The 22,808-nt window shown below is 54.1% G+C and overlaps 1 protein-coding gene across 2 annotated transcripts in view; it reads left to right on the top strand.

Moving 5' to 3' along the window:
- The first annotated feature begins 1,896 nt into the window (after nt 1-1,896).
- Nucleotides 1,897-22,808, top strand: part of SLC43A2 (solute carrier family 43 member 2) — a 39,526-nt gene continuing 18,614 nt past the window's right edge. The window contains exons 1-5 of one of the 2 annotated variants that reach the window (XM_059996503.1): nt 1,897-1,963; nt 2,852-3,077; nt 11,446-11,653; nt 13,636-13,691; nt 14,479-14,555. In XM_059996503.1, the coding sequence (XP_059852486.1) occupies nt 2,918-3,077; nt 11,446-11,653; nt 13,636-13,691; nt 14,479-14,555 (501 nt within the window). In that variant the 5' untranslated portion in view covers nt 1,897-1,963; nt 2,852-2,917. Of the gene's footprint in view, nt 1,964-2,851; nt 3,078-10,619; nt 10,714-11,445; nt 11,654-13,635; nt 13,692-14,478; nt 14,556-22,808 lie in introns of those variants that run through there. The other variant, XM_059996504.1, reaches the window with a different exon arrangement.

Here is a 22,808-nt window from a genome sequence, read left to right as displayed (position 1 = left end):
GTTGGAGAACTTGAACTTTATCCTGCAGGACAAATGGTAAAGAGTTCCTGAAGCATTTTAGCAGAGGTCAGATTTACATAGCTCACTGGGATGGAGTGCGGTGGAGAGATGGATTTGAGTGGCTGAGATTGGAACCTGGATGAACAGCAGTTGCAGTCATAGACATACGTGGGCAAATTAGATAAGCACTTAGGAGATACGGATTGTCTGGGTGGGGTGGGGTGGGAGGGAGAGGGAGAATAACAGCAGGTACCCAACAAATATTTGTTGAAAAGGTGGTTCACGGTATCTGACTTCAGTAGGTAGTGATGCTATTATCTGAAAAAGGATGGGAGGAACAGTTTTGGGGGGTGGGGGTGGAGAAAGTGAACTATTTCAGAGATGTGTTTGAAACAGTTTAGAAATGTGTATGGAACAACTGCCTGGAGACAGCCCTCAGGCAGGCGGCTCTAGGAGGGAGGGAGGGAAAGACTGAAGTTAGTCAAGAGACAGTTACAACACTGTGAGCGGGTGAGATTAACGGGATAGGTAACCAGACAGGATCCCCCAAACCCACAATGTCAGGCGTGGTCTGAGCAAGGTTGCCAACGGTGGGTTTACGGCGGCAGGGGGCGCACTCGGACTCAGGGACGTGGAGCAGGAGGCTGCTGGGTCTCCCACAGCCCTGGGATGACAAGGCCAGCTCCCAGAGCGTGCCAGAGAGACCAAGCGGAATCTGCGGGAGACCGAAGGCCCTCCGAAGTTGTTGGCCTAGTGCCTTCGATGGGGGAGATCCTCCAAATGCAGCTGAACCTCCAGGGCCTAGGTTCCATCCCCCTGCCCTGGCAGTTCCTCGGGGCACGTCCAGGTCGCTGATCAGAGCAGGAGCCTGGAGCCCTCCCGACCACCCGCGCTTTCCGGGAGACCTGACTTGTGCTTTGCAGTTTGGCGCTGCCCACCGCGTCAACCTGCAGGGAGAGCCCTAACCTGAAGGAGATGTCAGGGAATGGGGAGTAAGGGGGTGGAGGTGGTGCCGGGAAGTGGGAATGGGGTGGTCAACTCCAGCAGGGAGTACCAAGATGACCGGTCTGGGTGAAGGTCCCCGAGGGGACCAAGGAGAGAGGGAACGGGGTGGGGTCGGGGGGTCAGAGTCTGGATGCGGCACCTGAGGAAACAACGTTCTAGGAGGCAGACAAGCCCCAAACTCCCACTTGGGGACCCCGAGGGACACCTTCCAGGGACCGGGCAGATGGCACCCAGAAATGGGGTCGATGAATCAGGAGAGCAGGGAAGAGGCACACCATGCCTGGATAGAGAGAGGTCAGGGGAGCCAGAATGCGCAGACAGCGCCCGGATGAGGGTTATTAGGGGCAGGAGAGCGAGGATTCAGGGCACAAAGCCCAAGACAGACAGGATGGCAGCGTTGCGAGGGGAGGCAATGGAAGTGGCGGGAGCGGGACGACTCATGCGGCGCCAGAGCATCGGGCGTGGTGCCCAAGGCACAGGAGAAGTTGGGGAAGACGAAGCGGGCCGGAGGAGAGCGGAGTGCGGGAGCTAGGCTAGGTGAGCGAGGCGGACTGGCGTGCAACTAGGGGAAGTCCGAGGGAGCCGGAACGCCGAGCAGGGGACCCAATCCAGAGACAGGGCTTCGGGGCGAGGCTCTGGAGAGGCGATGGGGCAATGCCTCTGGGGGTTCCCGGCACGGCTGTGACTCCAGTTTAAAGCACCAGACCAAAAACACCGCCCAACGCAGGTCCCGGTGCACCCCCAGCTCCCTTGTTTGTCTCCTAGTCCGGCCGGAACCGGCTTCTGCTCGCAGCGGGGCGGGCGGGTGGCTGCTGATTGGATAAAGCCTGTTTCCAGCCCCCACTCAGCCAATCAGCGTGTGGCAGTGTTTTCATCTTGGGGTCGGAATAAAAGGGCTGGAATAAAAGGGGGGCAGAAAAGGCGCCGGCCGGGCCCGACACACAGCAGTAAGAACCGGGTGAGCTGGATCCGGGGGACCTGGGCCCCGGGCTTGGGTGCTGGGGGGCAGAAGGCGCACGAATAAGGGCGTAGGTTGAAGATGTAAAGAAGAGAGGAAAGGAGAAAGGAGAGAGACTGAATGGATGAGGAGCCTCCAAGAAAGAGTTGACGAATCGAGGAGGGAGCCGGGGGATGGAGGGACGGGGGTCCACTTCCATGGAAACGAGCTAATTGCCGAGGAAACGGCCCCCGATGGGGGTCGCGCGAGAGACTCGCGCCGCCGGTTTGAACCGGCTTCTCCTCTCCCATGCGGGGCTCGCGTGGCCGCAGCGCCTAGCGACCTAGACAGCGGCCAATGGCGCGGCAGTTCCTGTGCCGTCAGGCCAATGAGCGGGCCGTGGGCGGGCCGTTCTGGAACTCCGTGCGCTGATCTTGTGGTTCAGGGAGCCCGGTCTGGGAGAGGGTCTCCAGTGCCGGCGGGCGGGCGCCAGTGAGGGCCCTAGGGAGTGGCAGCCCTCAGGTATGCACCTGCCCAGGTATCCGGACCTCAGGCTGCCTCCCTTGCCAACCCCCAGGCTGTGTCAATCCTTCTGGGAGCCAGGACTAAGTCCACGTCCCTGAGCAGGCGTTAGTCCCTTCTTGTTTCCGTGCCTCAGTTTCCCTACGAGTGAGCCGAGGGAGAAGTCTCCCTGTCTGGCCGGGGCGGCTCTCCTGGAGCTGCGGGCAGGCGGACGAGCCAGCGGCGGAGAGGGTGGCCCAGGGCACGGGCAGGGCTGGGGCTTCCTTGCTGCGCGCACTTGCCTCCCGGGCCGCAGAGGGGTGACAAGCTCCACGCGCTGCGGCAGCGGCCCGGGTTGGCCGACCCGGCTGCATAGTGCCGGGCGCTGACGCCGAGGTCTGTGCGCAGGCGGCTGCAGAGCCGGAGCCGGAGCCCGAGCCGGAGCCGGGCCGCCGCGCCTCGCCTCGCCTCGCCATGGCGCCCACCCTGGCCACTGCCCATCGGCGCCGCTGGTGGATGGCCTGCACGGCCGTGCTGGAAAACCTCCTCTTCTCGGCAGTCCTCCTGGGCTGGGGCTCGCTGCTCATCATGCTCAAGTCGGAGGGTTTTTACTCCTACCTGTGTACTGAGCCAGGTGAGCCGGGTATTCGGACTCGGGGTGGTTCCTGGAGTGGGGGCTTCGGGAGAGGGGGGGGATGGCGGTGTAGACCCAGCCAGCAAGACCGCCTCACTGCGCAGCACCTCCTAGTTAGCAAAAGGCCCATTTGATCCTCACCCAGCTCACACACACCCACAGTGTGTGCTGGGTACACATCACTGTCCCTGTTTTGTGACTGAGGAAACTGAGTCTCAGATCTTCTGACTTGTCTGAGGCCGCACAGCTGTAGACTGTAATAGATCCAGAATCCCTAAGTCCAGGGTGTTCTTTCCACCACCTGGGAACATGACTGGACTCCTTTCCTCCCAGTGCCTGGCACATCACTTGCTTTGCAGTAAACATGTTGCTCTCTGACTGTAAGAAAGAGGAACTCCTGACTCAGTAGCTGGGGTGCAGCAGGAGAGAGGAAGTGGCTTGGCCTGCAGCCGGTGGAAGGTTCATCTAGAATCTAGATGTTTTTCTGTCAGGCTATCATGGAGTCTCTAAAGGGCTTTTCCGATACAATTTCTTGTCTATTTTTGCTGCTTTATGATTCTCCAAAGGGCATTTCCTCCCACAGGCTGTGAGAACATCTCAGTGGCCTTCTACCCCCATGGGGGTGGGGGGAGGAGAGAGGTAAGGAAGATATTTATGAAAAGGACACTAGGTCTGTCCTCTCCCTTTGCTACACACTGGTGTTGCTGAATGAAGGCCGAGGATGCTTGTCTACAAGAAATCTAACCCCCACCCCTGTGTTCACACCTGATGACCTTGTGAAAGGATTCTGAATGCTGAAGGTCAGTGGGGTTCAGCCAATCAGTGGGACCTAAGTGCCTCTCACCCACTACCCTGCTACCCACCTTCCTAGGCAACCTTGATAGGAAATGTTTTCCTCTGCTCGCTGTCCCCAGCAGTGACTACCTAAGGGTTGAACTCAGTAATGTCTCTCCCCAGTACTTTTGTCAGCAGCCCCTGCCCAAGTTCCTTTGGATGGAAATAGCCCAAATCTGACTCCCTGAATCACACCACTGGCATGCCTCTTTTAAAAATTTTTTTTAAATTTATTTATTTTTGGCTGCATTGGGTCTTCGTTGCTGCGTGCCGCTTTCTCTAGTTGCGGCGCGCGGGGGCTACTCTTCCTTGTGGTGCGGGCTTCTCATTGCGGTGGCTTCTCTTGTTGTGGAGCACGGGCTCTAGGCGCGCGGGCTTCAGTAGTTGTGGCATGCGGGCTCAGTAGTTGTGGCTCGTGGGCTCTAGAGCACAGGCTCAGTAGTTGTGGCACAAGGGCTTAGTTGCTCCGCGGCATGTGGGATCTTCCCGGACCAGGGTTCGAACCCGTGTCCCCTGCATTGGCAGGTGGATTCTTAACCAGTGCGCTGCCAGGGAAGCCCAGCATGCCTTTTTTTTCTCTAGAGTTCTAACTTTGAGGGAAGAGAAAGCTTTGGACCAGCTCATGCTGCCTGTCAGCCCGTGTAGAACCCTCCCTGGTCTCCTCCTCTGATCTTCCTAGGAGATTCCTGAGCATTCCAAGTCACTAGGGAAGCTTCAGCTGGGAGAGGTTAAGGACAGGAGAAAGGGAGGGGATGCTGAGCCTGCCTGAGGGCAGAGAGTATATCATTTATAACCTTTAGCCTTTAGCCACTCAGAAATATTTCCTAATAACCTTAGGGTTCTTGGCAGACCTTTTCCCACATCAGCAAGAAATCTCGGGAGATGGGAGAGTCACTCAGACCTTGTTCCTTAAACAAGCTTTCTGCTTTGCCCGAGAGATGTTAGGAGATTAATGACTCTGGAAGGGAACAGATTGGAGTGTTAGGCGCCTCCTCTCCCTCCCTCTCTCCTCTCCTTGTAGTTCATGACCCTTCCTGCTTGCCTCTGATGGATTCTTTCAGGCTGCACAGAGGGGTTAAAACCAGAAGGAAACATCATCCCCAGATGAAGCTTGTAGCATCTCATCCAGACTGGAGGACTATCGTAGTCAATTTTTTTTTTTTGACCTACTGTGGTATCAGAAGGTCTGATTCTAGCGTTTTCCCCCCCACATCGTCCACTGATTTAATTTATTTTATGGTCTTGGCAGCGCTGGGGCTGGTCACTTCATTCCTGCCTCAGCCTTGGCTTCTTCCTTCTTTGAAGTGGGAGGAGTCCCGGAGATTGTGCCTACGTAGTGCTGAGTTGGTGTTTAAGCCCTTGAGAGGCTTGCCTGGTCCCTCCTGTAAACCAAAGTGAAGGTGAAGGGTCAGGATTGTGGGTTGAACATCAACTTCTTATCCCGTGCCTTTGTTCCTGCCTCTGATTTTGGTTTTTCTGACTATCTGGCAAACCCGCTGACCCAGCATCCGTGGCGGGCAGGCCTGCTGATTCCACACAGCTTATCTCTCTGGCCTCCTTGCTCCTTGTTTCTTGGAGTTGGAGTAACCTGTTGCCTTTTGGGGCCAGGAGTCCCTGTGTCTTGCCTGGCTGGGTGTGCCCGGAGGATTTAGGATCAAGATTTCTGCTTAGGCCTAATATTTTCATGCTTGGGGGACGGCTGAAGTGCAGAGAAGCGGTTAGGCCGTTTATTACCTTTATTGACTTCAGCTTGTGAAAAGCTGACCAGCCTACAGCTGACTGAAAGGCAAATTTGTCAGCTTTTTGTGGCTTTTAGGACTGATGCTTTGGTTTGTTCTCGAAAGAAAATTTGCCTGAACCTGTTGAAAGGTTCTCAGAACGCTTTCTCGGGACTCCAGCCAGAATCCGGCCACAGACACGGTGTCCGGTTCCAGCATGTCGAGGTGGGAGACAGAAAGAAAGAGCTGGGTTTTCCATTTCCCCTCAGCTCTTTATCCCTGTCTCCCGGACAGTCAGGATGGATGACTGGGGCTGGGGACCTGGGCCTGGCACTTGGCTTTGCCTCCCCACTCCCCGCTGGAATGGACAGGAGACCGACTGGGTTCCCAGCCCCGGCTTTTCCAGAACTGTGTTCTTTTGGCGGCCGGATGGCCGCTGTCACCACCCACACCCAAACTCTTTCTTCATTTCCTCTGTCAACCGGTGGCCCACTTCGACAGGGTCAGCCCAGGGGCCTGGTGCTATCTGGTGTATCTGACCTATACATTCAGTAAACATTTTCTGAGGGGCTCTGCTGGGCGCAGAGCAATCCGGGCCCTCAGGGAGTCTGTAGTCTGCCAGCATCTAAGAGTCATCACACATAGGCCTACATGCTTCCAAGTGGTGGTCCGACCCCAGCAGAGAGCAGGGTGCCGGGGTGAGAGCCACCGTGGGGATCTGGTTCAACTTGGGTGGGTGGGGGCTCTGTGATATTTAGGCAGAAGCGTGGAGGGCCACAGGGGTGACTCAGGAGAGGAGCGGGCAGTGAGCCTCCGGGGTAAGCTGTGTTTTGAAAGAGAGGAGAGAAATGACAGGCGGGCAGGAGATTACTGGAGATCTGGGAAGGGGCCAGGGCCTGCAGGCCCCTGGGGAGACTGGATTTTATTCTCAAGGCAGGAAGAAGCCCCTGAGGCAGAAGAGATGGTCAGATTCACCTGTTAGCCTCTCATGAATTGTTGAGGGCTTGCCACACGCCAGGTGCTGGGTGGGGTGGGGGTCCTGAAGGTGGGAGACGTGGCCTCTGCCCGAGGAAGCCACGGTCCAGCCCAGCCATGGACCCCAAGGCAGACCCCAGTTCTGTGCTCTTGACCACCGCAGTTACTCTGCTTGTGGTGGCCGGGGGGTGGCACCCCTCACTGAAACAAAGCAGGAAGCTGGCCCCCAGGACCCTGAGAGAGCAGGACCAGGCCCGGTCCCCACCAGGCCGGACCGAGGCTGCAGATGTGGACAGGAGATGGTCCGTGCCACTTGACGGCCCTCCCTTTTTATGGTCTCCTCCCACCCTCAAAGGCCACTGGTGGTAGCTTTTGAAAACCCATCGTTTCACATTGTGTGTGTGTGTGTGGCCACGCCGCGTGGCATATGCAGGATCTTAGTTCCCTGACCGGGGATCGAACCCATGCCGCCTGCAGTGGAAGCTTGGGGAGTATTAACCACTGGACCACCAGGGAAGTCCTTTCACTTTTTTGCTGCGAATAGGGCTGTTTTCACTCTCTCCCCCCAGTTTATTTTGGATTTTTTTTTTTTAACTCGGTACTTGGGGATCCAGGTTGGGCCCTTCAGCCTCGGGACGTGTCACAAAGGAGCTGGTGCCCTTGGCCCTCCCCACCCACCCTGCCTGCCTCCTTTCCATGACCTGATTTCCCTCCTCCACATCTGCTGGCCCTCCCTGGCTTCTTGGTGTCCCATTAAGGTCCTGTCCAGCTTGGTTGGCTTTCAGGGACCTCGTGGGAGCATCTTGGGGGCAGTCCCATTCTCACCAGGTGACATTAAGGGCCACCTGGCATTGCCCCGACACTGATAGCCTTGTGCGTCTTTCTTCCCTCAGCATCTTCTCTCTGAAAAGCCTCTAACCCAGGTGGTACAGCGTCAGCACAGCCTGAAGGTTAAAAGCAGGAGCTCTGAGGTCCGACCACCTGGATTCAAGTCCAGCTTCCCCATATACTGTCTATGAGACCTCGGGGAAGTGACTTACCTGCTCTGACACTCCTGGTATCTGGATGTGGAACATGGGGTGATGGTGGGATGGCGCTCGGTGAGACAGGAACCACTAGCGCAGAGCACAGTGGCCAGCGCACGCCGGCACTCTGCCATCACAACGCGGGGGCTGGGCCCTGGCCTACCCGGCATGGTCCTCTGACTGTGTCCTGCCTCGGTTTGCTGTGTCTGAGGCTGACCTCTTACCTACATACCCCCTGCCAGACTGAGATGCTGCTTCCTGTTGCCGGATAGACTAAGGATTTGAGAGAGACAGGAGATCCTGGGGCAGAGACCACAGCAGGGCGTCCAGAGGCCTGCACTCTGGGGGTTGGGGGCGCAGCTCGGGTTTGCAGAGGCCTGCAACCCGGTGCCCCTTGCTCCCTTGAGCATCGTACGGTCAGCTCTTCTGGTTTGTTTCCCTGGGGTCAGGGGAGCCCCCTCCTTGATCCAGGGAGGTTAGGGGAGCCTCAGGGGGACCACTGCACCCTCTTTTCTCCCTTGCTTTCTCTGTAAGGATTTCGTGTGTGAGTTCTGTGAGTGGGGCCGAACAGGGCAGGCATTGTTCTCTCTTCCCTGCCCCGGGTCTCCTCCTAAGCAGCCTTACGCCTGTTCTCTGCACACTCCGGACACGCCAGTTCCTTGCCTGTCTTCTTGGTTCACCTTCCCTGGCTGGGCTGGGCTGGGCCGGAACGGGCCACTCTGGCCGCATCTGTAATAAGCCGGTGCAGGTGAGGCACAGAGCAGCCTGGACCGGGGTGAGGGCTGAGGTCTAGGCTGGGAGCAGAGGGGCACCCCAGGGGCTTGGCGCTTCCTGTGTGCTTATCTGTTTGGGTCTGTCTGGCCCACAGTGGCCCAGGTGGGAGCAGAGCGACGGAAGCAGCCTGGGTGTGACTGTGTTTGGGCATTACTGGATCTGTGATAATTCGTGTGGGCTGTTTACTGCCAACAAAGCTGCAGGCTCACAGAAGGTTTAGTTCCCTCTGGGGCGAGGGGCACTCTCGCACCACTCCCTGGGCCGATGAGAGGCCCCCCGGGCGCCTCCACCCCCAGCTCATTTGTTGCTGGACATCACTGCCGGGAGCTGGGAGGGCAGAGGGCCAGGTGGCCCCGTTGGCAGGGATTTAAGAGAAGGTTGGTGGCCAAAAGTGTAAGGTCCCTGCTTCTGTTATAGCGGCTCTAGGATGAAAGATGGGAGAGACAGATTCCCTTCCCTCCACTCTAACTTCTCTCCCCCTGAGCCCCCCTGTCTAGTTTACAGGGTGACCAGATCTCTAAACAATTCAAGATGTTTTCGTCCCCATCTTCACTTAGAGCAAATCAGGGAGTCTGCCTTGCATATGTATGTTGCCTTGGGATTTCATCTTCTCTCTCTCTCTCGGGGAGTACAGTCATGGATTTAGGTCCAGCTGTGGTTCCTCTCTGGGGAAGCTGGGAGCAGAACACCCTTGTGCCTTTCCTCAGACCCCGTGCTGCCTCGCTTCCTCTGCTCCCCATCCGATCATGGCTCCCTGCTTGTAGCAGCAGATCCCACAGCACTCCCAGCCCGGAGTGATTTCGCATCCTCTAGCGCTCTCACCAGCCAGCGATCCCAGGCCTGGGGGTGCCCCTTCCCCCCCACCCACTCTGTCGCACCTCTTTGGTTCGCTTGCACCTGCACACCGACCTGGAGGTGGCCGTTGCTTTGCGGACACCCTGTCCTCCCACTTTACATTCCAGTTCCTGTTGCTGCTGGCAGAGCTGACACCCGAAACCAGTGCCAACAGCAGCTCTGCTTTTCCAGAAGCGGCCTCGCTGTGGACAAGCAGCTCAGGCCTGCTGGCTAAGGCAGTGTGTGTGACGGTTCTGAGCTGGATCCTAATGGACTCAGATGACCCTGTTGGTCATGTGTTTTGGCTGCCAGCACGGTGGGGCATCTTTTGGAAAGCTGAGAGAAAGTGGTGGGGGGCGCTGAGAGTCTGGCTTGTTAGGTTTTGTGTCTTTGGCTTCGGGAGGTTAACATTGGGGCTATAATCTCCTTCGATCCCCTCTGTCTTCAAGTTGGTTCCATGTGTCCTGTTTCATTTCTTCTCTCTTGATCCTTTTGGCCAATGTGATCTGATGCCACTGTTTTCATTCATTCAGTAAACAACTACTGTGTACCAGGACCAAGGGGAGGTGCTGGAGACACAGGTGACTAGAACACAGTCCCTGTCCTTCAGGCCCCCCAGCCCAGGGGGAGACTAGATATGAATTCATGCTGTGGATGAATGGTCAGTTACAGAACTCTGCTCCCAGTTAGTGTGTCCAGCTGTGCTGCCAGCCATTACCCCCATTCCGAGCCAACGAGACGAGTAGTAATAGTAGTGATAACAACTTTTAGCTATTGTTTATTGAGCATTTTCTATGCCTATGTGAGCTCTAGAATGTTATCTGGATTTCTCTTTTATCTTCCTCAAAACTCTAGAAAGGTAGATGATTTTTTATATTATGCCCATTTTACGGATAAAGAAACTGAGGTAGAGATGAAATCACTTCTCCAAGGTTATACAAATAGGAAGTGGAGGAACCAAAATTGGAACCCAGAGGCCAGGTCCCTGCACCCCACCCTCAACGTGCCCCCTGCAGGGCCTGTTGGTCAGAGGCTGGCATATAGTATGATTCACCCAAGGTGCATCTTTTCCCGTAACCTTGGGTCACACCCGAGAGAGACCTGGGCAGGCCTTGCACACGTCAGATTTATAACCCTGGTGCCAGGGGGCCGCATTCAGGAGGCACGCAGTTATCTGAAGAGAGGTATTTCCTTGAGCCTCCCAGCGCGACCTCACCTCTCATCAGAGGCTGCTCCTCCCTCTGCGGGATTAGTCAGCATCTCTTAACTAGCAGTTCCCAAGATGAGAGGGTTCCTCCGCCACATGGCGGCCTATCCTCTACCCTCCCACCCTCCGCTGCTGCAGCACTTTTTCCTCCGTCTTTTCGTTGTCTTGGTGCCAGGTGGACTTTGGAGGGTATCGTTAAGGACTGGGATTACAGCACAGGCGTGGCCACAGGGGACAGTGACATCATGACCCCAGCGAGAAGAAGAAAGGTGCACTTCCACAAGTGAAAGCAAATTACTCGGGACTTTTCTTTTTTTTAACGAAACAAAACAAAAACCCTTCCCAAGGGCTTCCATGACACAGTGTATGTGGTGGTTGATGCTGTGAGAACATCGGGGAGGATTGAGCACAGGGGCTGTGTGTTTGAGAAATCTGCCGTACTGGGCAGTAAAGGAGGCCTACTCACCCCTCCCCTCGGTTGACCAAGGGCAGCGCAGTGAGACCAGCAGCTTGTCCTTCCCAGGTGGTCTAGGGTCGGCCTCCTGTATACTGGCTGCAGACTGTTTCCATGGACGGAGCTGCAGAGAAGGTTCTAGCCAGCCTGGGGTCCCACTCACAGCCCGGGCTGGGTCCCGAGGCCTACTCTTCTAGGTGTCGGTTACTCTAGAATGGGAATCCCAACCTGGGGCTCGTGGGTGCTGCCGGGGATGCCTGAAGGCCCTGAAACTGTGGGCAAGACTTTGCGCATTTTCTAAAGAGCAGGAGTGGAGCTTCCTTTATTGGATTCTCGAAAGCATCTGTGACCCCCACACAGAAGTGAAGAATCTCTGCATTATCGCTCCAGGGAGCTTGGGCCAGATAGACATGCCAGCCTGCTGGGGGGTAGCCAGATTCAGCCCTGGCATTCCCAGTGGGCTGACTCCGGGTGGGCACCCGCCCCTCTGATCTTTGGAGATCGCTGCCACGACCCTGTGGTCAGGTTTCCCTCCCTCTACACACAGAGAATGTCACCAATGGCACAGTGGGGGGCACAGCAGAGCCGGAGCACGAGGAGGTGAGCCGAATGAATGGCTGGCTCAGCTGCAAGGCCCAGGATGAGATGCTAAACTTGGCCTTCACCGTGGGCTCCTTCCTGCTCAGTGCCATCACCCTGCCTCTGGGCATCGTCATGGACAAGTACGGCCCAAGGAAGCTCAGGCTGCTGGGCAGGTCAGTTCTAGGGGTGGGGGTGGGCAGGTGGGATCCCTGGGCTGAGATTCCCCACTGTGGGTAATCCTGGTACCTGCTCTCAGGTGCACTGTGGAGCTCCCTAAATGCCTGCCCAGGACGGGCTTCCTACCCCACGTGCAACCAAATCAATAGCTACTGTGACCCTTGCATTGTGCCGATCTGCATGAATGTCACAGGACTCAGGCCTGCCTGGGCGGGCCTGGAATCGCTTGTCATTAAGAACACTGGTTTTTGGGGCTTCCCTAGTGGCGCGGTGGTTGAGAGTCCGCCTGCCGATGCAGGGGACGCGGGTTCCTGCCCCGGTCCGGGAAGATCCCACATGCCGCGGAGCGGCTGGGCCCGTGAGCCATGGCCGCTGAGCCTGCGCGTCCAGAGCCTGTGCTCCGCAACGGGAGAGGCCACAGCAGTGAGAGGCCCGCGTACTGCGAAACAGACAAACAAAAAAAGAATGATATATGTGTATATCATTGACAACTCTATGTGCTTATATTAGAGGTATGTATTCAAACTCTTTCATCTCATGGAGGTGTAAGGTCAGAAAGACTGGAAACCAGTGTCCTTTTTTTTTTTTTTTTGCGGTATGCGGGCCTCTCACTGCTGTGGCCTCTCCCGTTGTGGAGCGCAGGCTCAGCGGCCATGGCTCGCGGGCCCAGCCGCTCCGCGGCATGTGGGATCTTCCCGGACCGGGGCACAAACCCACGTCCCCCGCATGGGCAGGCGGACTCTCAACCACTGCGCCACCAGGGAAGCCCCCATGTATATCATTCTTAATGTTCTATGTGCTTTATTTTTTTCTTCCAATTCAGTTGAGGTAGTAATTGATGTACAGCCTTGTATAAGACTGAGGTGCAGCATAATGATCAGACTCACATACCTCATGAAATGATGACCGCAGTAAGTTCAGGGAACATCCATCATCTCATATGGTGTTTTATGTGCCTTATGATACATATACAAAAAATACAAATTAAAGTGGCTGAGATTTAAAATTATAAAACTTCTAAAATTATAAAATTGTAAAATAGTATTTCCCTACCTCTGGTACCTTAGTGGGTCATCTTATGTACCTCCTGGGATGTGTTCCTGGGCTGTAAAGCTCCAGATTGCCAGTCTCAGGGCCAGTCCACCAAGCAGGTGGCCCTCTCTGGCCAAGGTACTCCCCAAGCCAGTCCCATTGGAAATGAGCATCGTGCAGGACAGTGGTGTGCAATGAGCGAGGCCTGTAGCCCTGAAGGAAATGCGTGGGGGACCAGTTTCATTCATTCTTTGGAGCTTAAGCAGACTTGGTCCCAGGTTAGAGCCAGGCAGAGGGGATTTGGAAGCTGCCATTCATCGCCCCTTGCCCGGTGGGGTTCTGTCCATCCCCTTTTGCTGAGCGGGCATGGGAGCCTGGGGAGTGGATTGTGTCCTCTCTCGCTTCACAGCCTTGGCCCTCTCCAGTCTGGGGAATGGAGGGGGCAGTGCAGCGGGGTGTTTACCAGACCTGGCTTTGGGGCTTGAATTCCAGCTTAGCCACCTGCTAGCTAGGAGACTTTGGAGAATTTAGTTTTTGTGTTTGTTTTTTTCCAAGTATTTGAATACCTGTTTTTTAAAAAATTTATTTTATTGAAGTATAGTTCATTTACAATGTTGTGCTAATTTCTACTGTACTGTACAGCAAACCGATTCAGTTATACATATATATACATTCTTTTTCATATTCTTTTCCATTATGGTTTATCACAGGATATTGAATATAGTTCCCTGTGCTGTATAGTAGGACCTCGTTGTCTTGTTTTTGTTTTTCGAGTTTTATTTTTCTCATCAGTAAAATGGAGCCAGTTATACTCTGTAGAATTGTTAAATTAAATGAAAGAATGTACGTAAATTTTCTGAAAGCATCTGGCACATAACCAATACCTCCAAATAAGCAATATTAACAATAACAGTAATAACAGTGTACTGTTTCTGTTTCTTTTTAGTGCCTGCTTTGCTGTCTCCTGCTTGTTGATTGCATATGGAGCAAGTAACCCAAACTGTGAGTAAGCTTTTCCTCTACCCTTTTGTCAGGGACCGGGGAGAGAGTGCCCAGAGGTGCCTGTAGGCCCACCTGCTCTAGAAAGCTGGGCCAGGCCTGCTGCTCACTGCTCACATTAGAGGGACACCTGTTAGGCCTTTACCCAGTGACTTATCTCTGATGGGTGGCTGGGTAACCAAATAATGGCCCCAGACAGAGGTCTGAGAGAAGCTCCCAGGGGGTGAGAAACACCCGTCTCATTGCCAAGCCAGGCCAGTCCCCCATGGCCTCATTGATGCCAACTGGAGAACTAGGCCAGCTGCAGGGGTGTGTGTGGAGGTCATGAGCTGAGCCCCTTGGGGCAGCCCAGGCCAGCACTTTAAAAATAACTTAGAAGCTGCCTGGTCCCTAACCCTGTTCAGGTGGAACTGATGCTGCAGGGACTTTTAGAACAAACACCAAAATAGGACTTGAGTTTCACCCAAATCTTATCCAGGCTCCTCTCCTGATTCTTGGGTACCTGTACTTTGGGTTTCAGTGAAGCAGCTTCTCTAGGCCTCTCCCTTGCTGCTAAGGTTAGTGGAAAAAGGAGGACGGGGGTACAGCTTTTGCAAGAGCCCAAGCTCCGTAAAATAGGCGAGAGGAGGATGAGGCAGAGGCTGGGCCAGCTCCCCAGGTGTCCGGCACTAACGCCTGATGGCTTGTCAGGCGCTCAGCTGCGTTTGTTCGGGGCCGGCTCCTTACCCAGCACTGGTCCCTGAAGCTCAGCCGTGGTTCCCCGCTTAGGAGCTTTTCTGCTTCATTCCAGCTCTCTCCGTGCTCATCTTCATCGCCCTGGCTCTGAATGGCTTTGGTGGGATGTGCATGACATTCACCTCATTAACAGTAAGTACCAATTTTTTTAGGAAGATCTCTAGTTCGGTCATCTTCTTGTGAATCTGAGGCAGCTTTTATTGGCTTTGATTTCCTTGCTTTCCGTTTGCCTGCCTCTGCCTGGGTATCCCAAGCAGTAGAGGGTCATCGGTGGTGAGGCTGTGGCAGCAAAGCCAGCTTCGGCCTCCCAAGCTGGGGAGGTCCTGCAGGCAGAAAGGAAGGCAGCAGAGCGGGACTCGCGGAGTGGCCGGTCCCCTGCCTCCGGACCATGACTGAGGTGCTGAGGGAGCCATGTGCCTAGAGAAGGCGGGAACCGGGAGAAAAAACCTGCCACCTGCTTTCTTTTCTCATATTTTCTGTGGCAAGAGATTTCTTGCTAACAGTGCAACCTTAAAACACACCTCTCTTGGAATCACCCTGCCCCTAACTGTTGCTTTGTTCAGAACTGAATGAAAAACTCTGGGGAACACATAGGCTGCCTCTCTGCTGGGTTTTCTAAATGCTGGGGCACAGAGAGCCCTTCTGGGCACAGGGAGCCCTTCTGGGGAGGGTTTCTATGGTAGCACCAGAACGCCACAGAATGTGCTTCTTTTGGAAATGGGAGAGGCTGCAGGAAGGTCTGGGTTAAAAGAAAGTCAAAGGAGGAGGAAGAAGGGAGCTGTGTGCAGGCTCACCTGGTCAGGCAGGTGTGCCTTTCAGAGCTGGCCATTGGGAAAGAAGTGAGAATGCTAGGCTTTCAGAGGGATTTCTCTGTCCAACAGGAAGGTGTGGACCGTCTCAGTTTCCCGTTGAGAAAGTATTTATGAAACAATACCTCCCATCACTATTTATTTGCAGTGCATTCACTTCTGCTTTCTCTTTCCACTAATGAGTCAGGAGTCATGCTGTTGAAGGGCCCTCGTTTAGCTTTGAGGGAGCTCTGGGGACTTGCTGGTCTTCTTGTAAGGAGCTTGAAGAGCTACCGACATCTCTTTGACCCCTTCCTACAGGCTGTGAGCCAGAGGCCAGGCCTGGCCCAGTGCCTCTTCTGTTCACCCTTCCTGCGTTTTGCTGTGTGAACTTTGACCCGGTGGGAAGGATGAAGTGCCTGGGTCTGGGTCCATGGAAATGGACCACTCGGTGGGGTCTGTGTTAGGTGAGAGAGACTCGGCCCAGGACCACATATGTGCTGTGCTCGGGGAGTGGGGGACACACACGTATCTGGGAACTCTGGTTGCCTTGCCCCTGGTGGTGTGAAGGAGATTGACCTTGTACCCTTTTGTACATTTTTATTTATTTTTTTTTAAAGCTACTATTTCTTTTCTTTTTAATTTTGTTTGAAGGAACATTTATTTATTTATTTATTTATTGGCTGCGTTGGGTCTTCATTGCTGCGCGCGGGCTTTCTCTAGTTGAGGCGAGCGGGCGCTACTCTTTGTTGCGGTGTGTGGACTTCTCATCAAGGTGGCTTCTCTTGTTGTGGAGCACGGGCTCTAGGCGCACAGGCTGCAGTAGTTGTGGCACGTGGGCTCAGTAGTTGTGGTGCACGGGCTTAGTTGCTCTGTGGCATGTGGGATCTTCCTGGACCAGGGGTCAAACCCACGTCCCCTGCGTTGGCAGCCGGATTCTTAACTACTGCGCCACCAGGGAAGTCCCTATTTTTATTTTTTTAACCAGGTAGATTTATAAAAAATGGATATATCTCCTTCCTTCTCAAATTCCCAGGGGAAAACAAATGTTGAAACTGTAAGACATATGTTAGAACTGTCAAACGTACACAGATTCCACTAAGTTGTATAAATTGTGAAGCAGGAGCCGTGGTTCTGTTTGTTTTTTGATAGTGTGAACACGACCACCTCTTTCATCAAAATGAAAAATAGAAATCTGGCATCACCCCCGTTATTTGAGCCACACTATGCCCATGTGATGGCAGCTCTGAATTTCGGGGTAGAAGAAAGAGATGGTCCTTGAGGAGGTTACGCTCTGAAATACAGAAAGCTGCTTTATTGTAATAAAGCCTAAGACAAATAGATAAGAACCACCACACCATGAATCCCCTTTAAGAAAGTCTTTAACGGGAATAAAGATGCAGACCTACTAGAGGATAGACTTGAGGATACGGGGAGGGGGAAGGGTAAGCTGGGACAAAGCGAGAGAGTGGCATGGACATATACACACTACCAAACATAAAATAGATAGCTAGTGGGAAGCAGCCGCATAGCACAGGGAGATCAGCTCGGTGCTTTGTGACCACCTAGAGGGGTGGGATAGGGAGGGTGGGAAGGAGGGAGACGCAGAGGGAGGAGATACAGGGATATATGTATATGTGTAACTGATTCACTTTGTTACAAAGCAGAAACTAACACACCATTGTAAAGCAATTATACTCCAATAAAGATGTTAAAAAAAAAAAAAAAGAAGGGCTTCCCTGGTGGCGCAGTGGTTAAGAGTCTGCCTGCCGATGCAGGGGACACCGATTCGTGCCCTGGTCCGGGAAGATCCCACATGCCGCGGAGCGGCTGGGCCCCTGAGCCATGGCCTCTGAGCCTGCGCGTCCAGAGCCTGTGCTCCGCGAAGGGAGAGGCCACGGCGGTGAGAGGCCCGTGTACCACAAAAAAAAAAAAAAAAAAAAAGGAAGATAGTCTTTAAAATCAGTTCATAGTTATTGTCCAAGAAACCTTTAGGGGAGGCTAGTAGGCTCATAAGGATTCTTTTTCTTTTCTTTTCTTTTTTACGATTATAAAACAAAAAGTAAGAAGTCACTGTTTTGGAAATATAAAATGTGGACTGTAAAATCCTATAAGCCTAACTTCATCAGTTTAGAATGTAACTCTCCATTATGAAAAAAATAAGAAAATCTGGATATACTAATGTTGCTCTTTTTAAAAGAAATACTGTTACAACGTGCCTTTTTCACTTAACAGTGTATCTTTTATGTCTTTTCCTGCCAGTCCTCAGAAATCTACCTTATTATTTTAAACTATGGAGATTGGCCTCATTATTAAACAGTTCCATGTTGTTCTATAATATAGATGTGCCGTACTTTATGTAACCAGCTTCCTGCTAATGGACTTTTGGGTTGGTTTCCAATTTTTCTGATTTATGATGCTGCCGAAGTAAACATCCCTGTACATGTATTTCTGTAAAATAAATTCCTAGAAGTGGGATTGCTGGGCCCCAGGATCAGCATGTGTTAAATTTTAATACAGATTGTCAAATGGTCTTCCCAAAAGTTTATACACAGATGCTAGCCTTCCAGAATGTCTGAGAGGTTTTCCTCCACACCCCTTCCAATACCCTGTCATTAATCTTGCAAACATTTGCCGGTCTAATCTGGTGAAAACTGATATACTATGATTTAAAATTTTTTTCCTTGTTAGTGAGATGGAGCATCTTTTCACCTCTTTTTTGTGATCGTTTGTATTTCTTCTGTGATTGCTTCTTTGTGTCATTTGTCTTTTTTTACAGGGTTGTTTCTCTCTTTTGTGTGTGTTTTTGAGCACTCTCTCACATACAAAAAAATTAGTTCTGTTTCTGAGTGAGCAAGGGGTCTTACCCTAGGTTTTTGTTTGTTTGTTTGTTTGCGGTACGCGGGCCTCTCACTGTTGTGGCCTCTCCCGTTGCGGAGCACAGGCATGTGGGATCCTCCCAGACCGGGGCACGAACCCGCGTCCCCTGCATCGGCAGGCGGACTCTCAACCACTACGCCACCAGGGAAGCCCTACCCTAGGATTTTTTAGGCCTCTAGGCGGTCCATGAATAAGCTTCAGGAAGGCTGGGCACTCCCTTGAGATTCTCAGCAAGCAAGCACATTGTGTGTGTGTGTGTCCCCGCATGGGCACACACATGCCCTGCAGGTGCATTTTTCTAGAGGAGGGTCTGTCGCTTTCATCAGCCTCTAGTAGGTCTGTGTGAAGCCAAACGCACTGCAGCAGGAGTGTTCCTGCTAGCTCTTGGCTCTCCCAGAGGGAGGTAAAGGCTGCACAGGCCAGATAGTGACCAGGCAAGAAAGCCATCTAATCATCACCTGCAGCATTTGGTTAGCAGGCGTCTGTTTAAGGGAGGTTGGTGGCTTGTCCTCTAAGGTCCCCATTCTTGGATCTAGAGCAGAGGTCAGCAAGCGGCAGCCCCCAGGACACATCCAGGCCACTGCAGGTTTCTGTAAACAAAGCTTTACTGGCACAGAGCCGCTCCCACTTGTTTCTTTTGTGCTGTGGCAGCAGAGTGAAGTCTTTTACAGAGACCACATGGCCTGCAGAAGCTAAAATAGTTAATCTCTGTCCCTTTACAGAAGAAGTCCAACAACCTTTGGTCTAGAGGCACCAAGAAGCTGCTCAGTCACAATTCCCTGTTGGAAAGCAGGGGTGACACCCACCCCCAGCCCCTGCTCACTCCCCTTCCAGTTTCATGGCCCAACTCCCTAAGCACCTTTTTTTTGTTTGTTTTTTTGTTTGTTTGTTTTTGCGGTACGCGAGCCTCTCGCTGTTGTGGCCTCTCCCGTTGAGGAGCACAGGCTCCAGACGCGCAGGCTTGGCGGCCATGGCTCACAGGCCCAGCCACTCTGCGGCATGTGGGATCTTCCCGGTCCGGGGCACGAACCCATATCCCCTGCATCGGCAGGCAGACTCTCAACCACTGTGCCACCAGGGAAGCCCCAGCACCTTTTTTTTAAGTGTTTTTTTTTTTTTTTTTTTTTGATTTATTTGTTTTTGGCTGCGTTGGGTCTTTGTTGCTCTGCGCGGGCTTTCTCTACTTGTGGTGAGCGGGAGCTACTCTTCTTTGCGGTGCACGGGCTTCTCATTGTGGTGGTTTCTCTTGTTGCAGAGCACAGGCTCTAGGCACCCGGGCTTCAGTAGTTGTGGCTCGCGGGCTCTGGAGCGCAGGCTCAGTAGTTGTGGCGCATGGACTTAGTTGCTCCGCGGCATGTGGGATCTTCCTGGATCAGGGCTCGAACCTGTGTCCCCTTCATTGGCAAGCAGATTCTTAATCACTGCGCCACCAGGGAAGCCCCCTAAGCGCTTTTTAAGTCATCTGTTTCCTCCTCCCCACGCTGCCCCTGGCCTGAGGGACCTCCTTGGGCGTTCCTCTGTCCTGTGAGGCCTCAGATAAGGAGCCTCTCCGGAACAGACCCCGAAAGGGGAACGAGAAGCAGGTCAGTGAGGGCAGGGCTGGAGCTCTTGGGCAATGTTCCTGGGCTGGCCGAGGCTTCTGCTGAGCAGAGCTGAATCTCGTTCTGACACAGCCCAGGCCTCTGAGAAAGCAGAACTGTCAGGATCGGCTCCCGGAGACGCCGAGCCAGCAGCACAACGGTACTTTCCGTTTGGGTCTCCCACCCATGTTCTAACTGGGGGGACAAAGGAGTCTTCAGGGTCGCCTTTAGGAGCTTCCTAAATCAAATCTCCTACAGCAGCTCTGGGTCCATGGGTAATCACTCCGTAATAACCTGGGAATCTGGGGGGAATGTTGCCAGGGAGATCTTAATTGGGGGACTTTCTGAGTCCCAAGGGGTTTTGTGTTGCATGGGCTGTGGTATAAATAAAGATGACCAGAGACAGTGAGCTGCTACCCCCATTGGTGGAGAGGGGGCCCCAAGTTGGCAGAATGCCTTTTCCCCACAGGCCTGTAGACCTTCCTACAGAGCCGGAGAGGTGTGTACTCATAGGTGATCCCATCCCCTAGGGCAGAGACTGGATCCCATGCCAGGTGGGCTGCTTAATGGCTAGAACTGGCTTTCCCAGGTCCCTGCCGCAGAGGGCCCCGGGCAATGCGACACCCTCAGAGGAGGAGGGTGCGGGTCATTGGTGGTGCAGGGCACACCCCGAGGTGCCGAGCCTCAGCCTCCCCGCTGGACATCTGGACAGCACACTCTGGTCTGTTTGCTCAAGGCCTCGCATTTGCTCAGGTCTTTAACTCGCTTCATTGGCTCGAGGAAAACACCAGCCGGTGGCGGAGGCGGCATCTCTGGGCCACCATCCGACGATCCGGGGCCAGGGTTGCTTAGAGATGGGAACAGATGCCGCCAGTGTAGTGAGCATGTCATTTCCACTTCATTCCTCTGACCCCTGTCAGTGTGGGTGAGACGGGGAGTTCTGAGCTGAAACCCTCCCAGAAAAGTGATGACAAAATGTTGCCAGGCTCCTTAATGAAAAATTTCTCTGTGGGCTTCCCCTATTTGATTTATTGAAGACTTACTTTGAACCTGAGGAAGAAGTGATCCCACGGGAGTTGGGGTCTGGGTGTGAAGAGAAATAAATATCCCTCTTCAAACACCTGAGAGAAGGGGAGGGAGAGGATTCTGGGTACAGCAGTGAAGCAAATGTCCCCTGGGGGTGTGTGTGGGAGTTTAGCATTCCTGCTCAGGCCAGGAGAGGGTCCCCAAGGCATCCTACGTGCCCCAGGTGCCAGGTGAGCAGGACCCTCCCAGTGCCCAGAGCCAGCTCTGCCTCTGGGTTTCTGTTCTGAGCCTTGAGAACCCAAAGCAGTCAGCTGATCACCATTGGCTTGGGAAAAATTCACCCGTCAGAGTGCACCACATTCCGAAGTTGCCCCAGCACGTGACTCGTTCAGGGGTGGACAGAACGTGTAGTGGGGACATCGGGGATGGACCTGGCTGGGAAAGCGGATGAGGTGACTGGGGTGTGGAGCCCCTCCGCCTCACCCCTTCTGCAGTGGAGCGGAAAGGTGACCACAGGACCTTCTCCGGGCAGTGTGTGCTTGGAGCTGTTGGCTGGGAAGGGTTAGAAAAGAGCCCGGCTTTGCCGAGTCCGCTTGTCCAGACTGGCACCTGGATCCTGGCCTGCTCAGGTTGCACAGAGCTCTGCGTGTGTACCGCCGCCACCTGAGGACGAGGCTCACCTCTGGAAGGGGCCTGAGGACCAGAATGCCAGCCCCTCGCCCACCCGGCGCGGCACGCGGCTGCTCCCTGAGGACCCAGCTGGCGGGCTGGGGAGATCACTGATTTGGAAAGTCGCTGCCAGGTGGCTACACAGTGGCTCTTCTGTCCCACTTGCCAGCAAGCCCCAGGCCTGAGTTGGGGGGCCCTGGGAAGAGAGGCATCTTAAAGAGGGTCCTCCAAGGAGGACGGCCCACCCTCACTGTGCTGGAGCCTAGGCTTCTGGTGGTTCTCATCCAGTAGCAGCCTCTGTGGCCAGCACTCCAGGGGAGGGGCCATCTGCAGCTGCTGTTTTCCCCTCTGGGAAGGTCACACAGCCTGTTTACAGTGCAGCCCAGGGGCTGAGAGAATGAGTCACCACCGGCTCACGCAGGGATGGCCTCCCCATGTGAGCCAGGCCAGCACGGAGGGCCGGTTCTGCCCGGCTGAGCCCCCTCCAGCCCTAGTCCTCCCCGAGGCAGCAGGGGTGGTGGTGGGAAGCACACAGAGCCCAGGAGGGGGCCTGCGCCCCCCACCTGCAAGTGCAGTTGTGAGCCCAGGGTCAGGAAGCCGCCCCTGCTGAGTGTTTTCCCCGCATCTGTCATTGCAGTTCAGCTACAGCTTCCTACTTGGCAGAAGACGTGGTTCTTGCCCCTCCGCCCGACCCTCAAGCCGGTACTAGGGCACTCTGCTCAGTACTCAGCCACCACTCACTCTATCACCAGGGCTTCTGAGTGGCCATTATGTGCAGCTGAGGTCAGGCAGAGGCAGAAGGAGAGAGGAGGGAGGGAGGGAGGGAGGGCCATGTGGAGACCAGTGGGGGAGGAGACTCAGACAAGAAGATGAAACAAGAGAGAGTCTACAGCCAAATGCAAGTCCACCTGACAGTGTGGCCCTGGACTGTGGGGAGGTCGGCCAAGGAAGGTCAAGGGGAGAGAAGGAGGCAGGTAGGTCTAAAAGGAGCATCGGAACGGATCTAAGAAATCTCTAGTGGGGAGAGCAAACAGAATGCTTAATAAGGGACGCAGAGAGGTGTGAGAGGTAAGGGTAATTGCCTTGGTTCCCCAAATCAAGTGTGTACCCTTCAAGGGCCATGTGAGTTTTCCAAGACACAGAGTAACCCAGTGGCTATGCACATAAGCTTGACCTGCTTTGAATTCCAAATTTGACCCTTACCAGCTTGGGGGAGTCCCTTGACTTTTCTAATCCTAAAGTTTTGTACCATTAAGTGAGGGTAATAAGTGACATCTGGGACTTCCCTGGTGGCGCAGTGGTTAAGAATCTGCCTGCCAATGCCGGGGACATGGGTTCGAGCCCTGGTCTGGGAAGATCCCACATGCTGCAGAGCAGCTAAGCCCACGTGCCACAACTACTGAGCCCGCGTGCCACAACTACTTAAGCCCACGCACCTAGAG

The sequence above is a fragment of the Delphinus delphis genome, chromosome 19 (genome assembly GCF_949987515.2).
Source record: "Delphinus delphis chromosome 19, mDelDel1.2, whole genome shotgun sequence".
Taxonomy (NCBI): domain Eukaryota; kingdom Metazoa; phylum Chordata; class Mammalia; order Artiodactyla; family Delphinidae; genus Delphinus; species Delphinus delphis.
The sequence above is the reverse complement of the archived record's forward strand: the minus strand, read 5'-3'. Positions and strand labels throughout refer to the sequence as shown.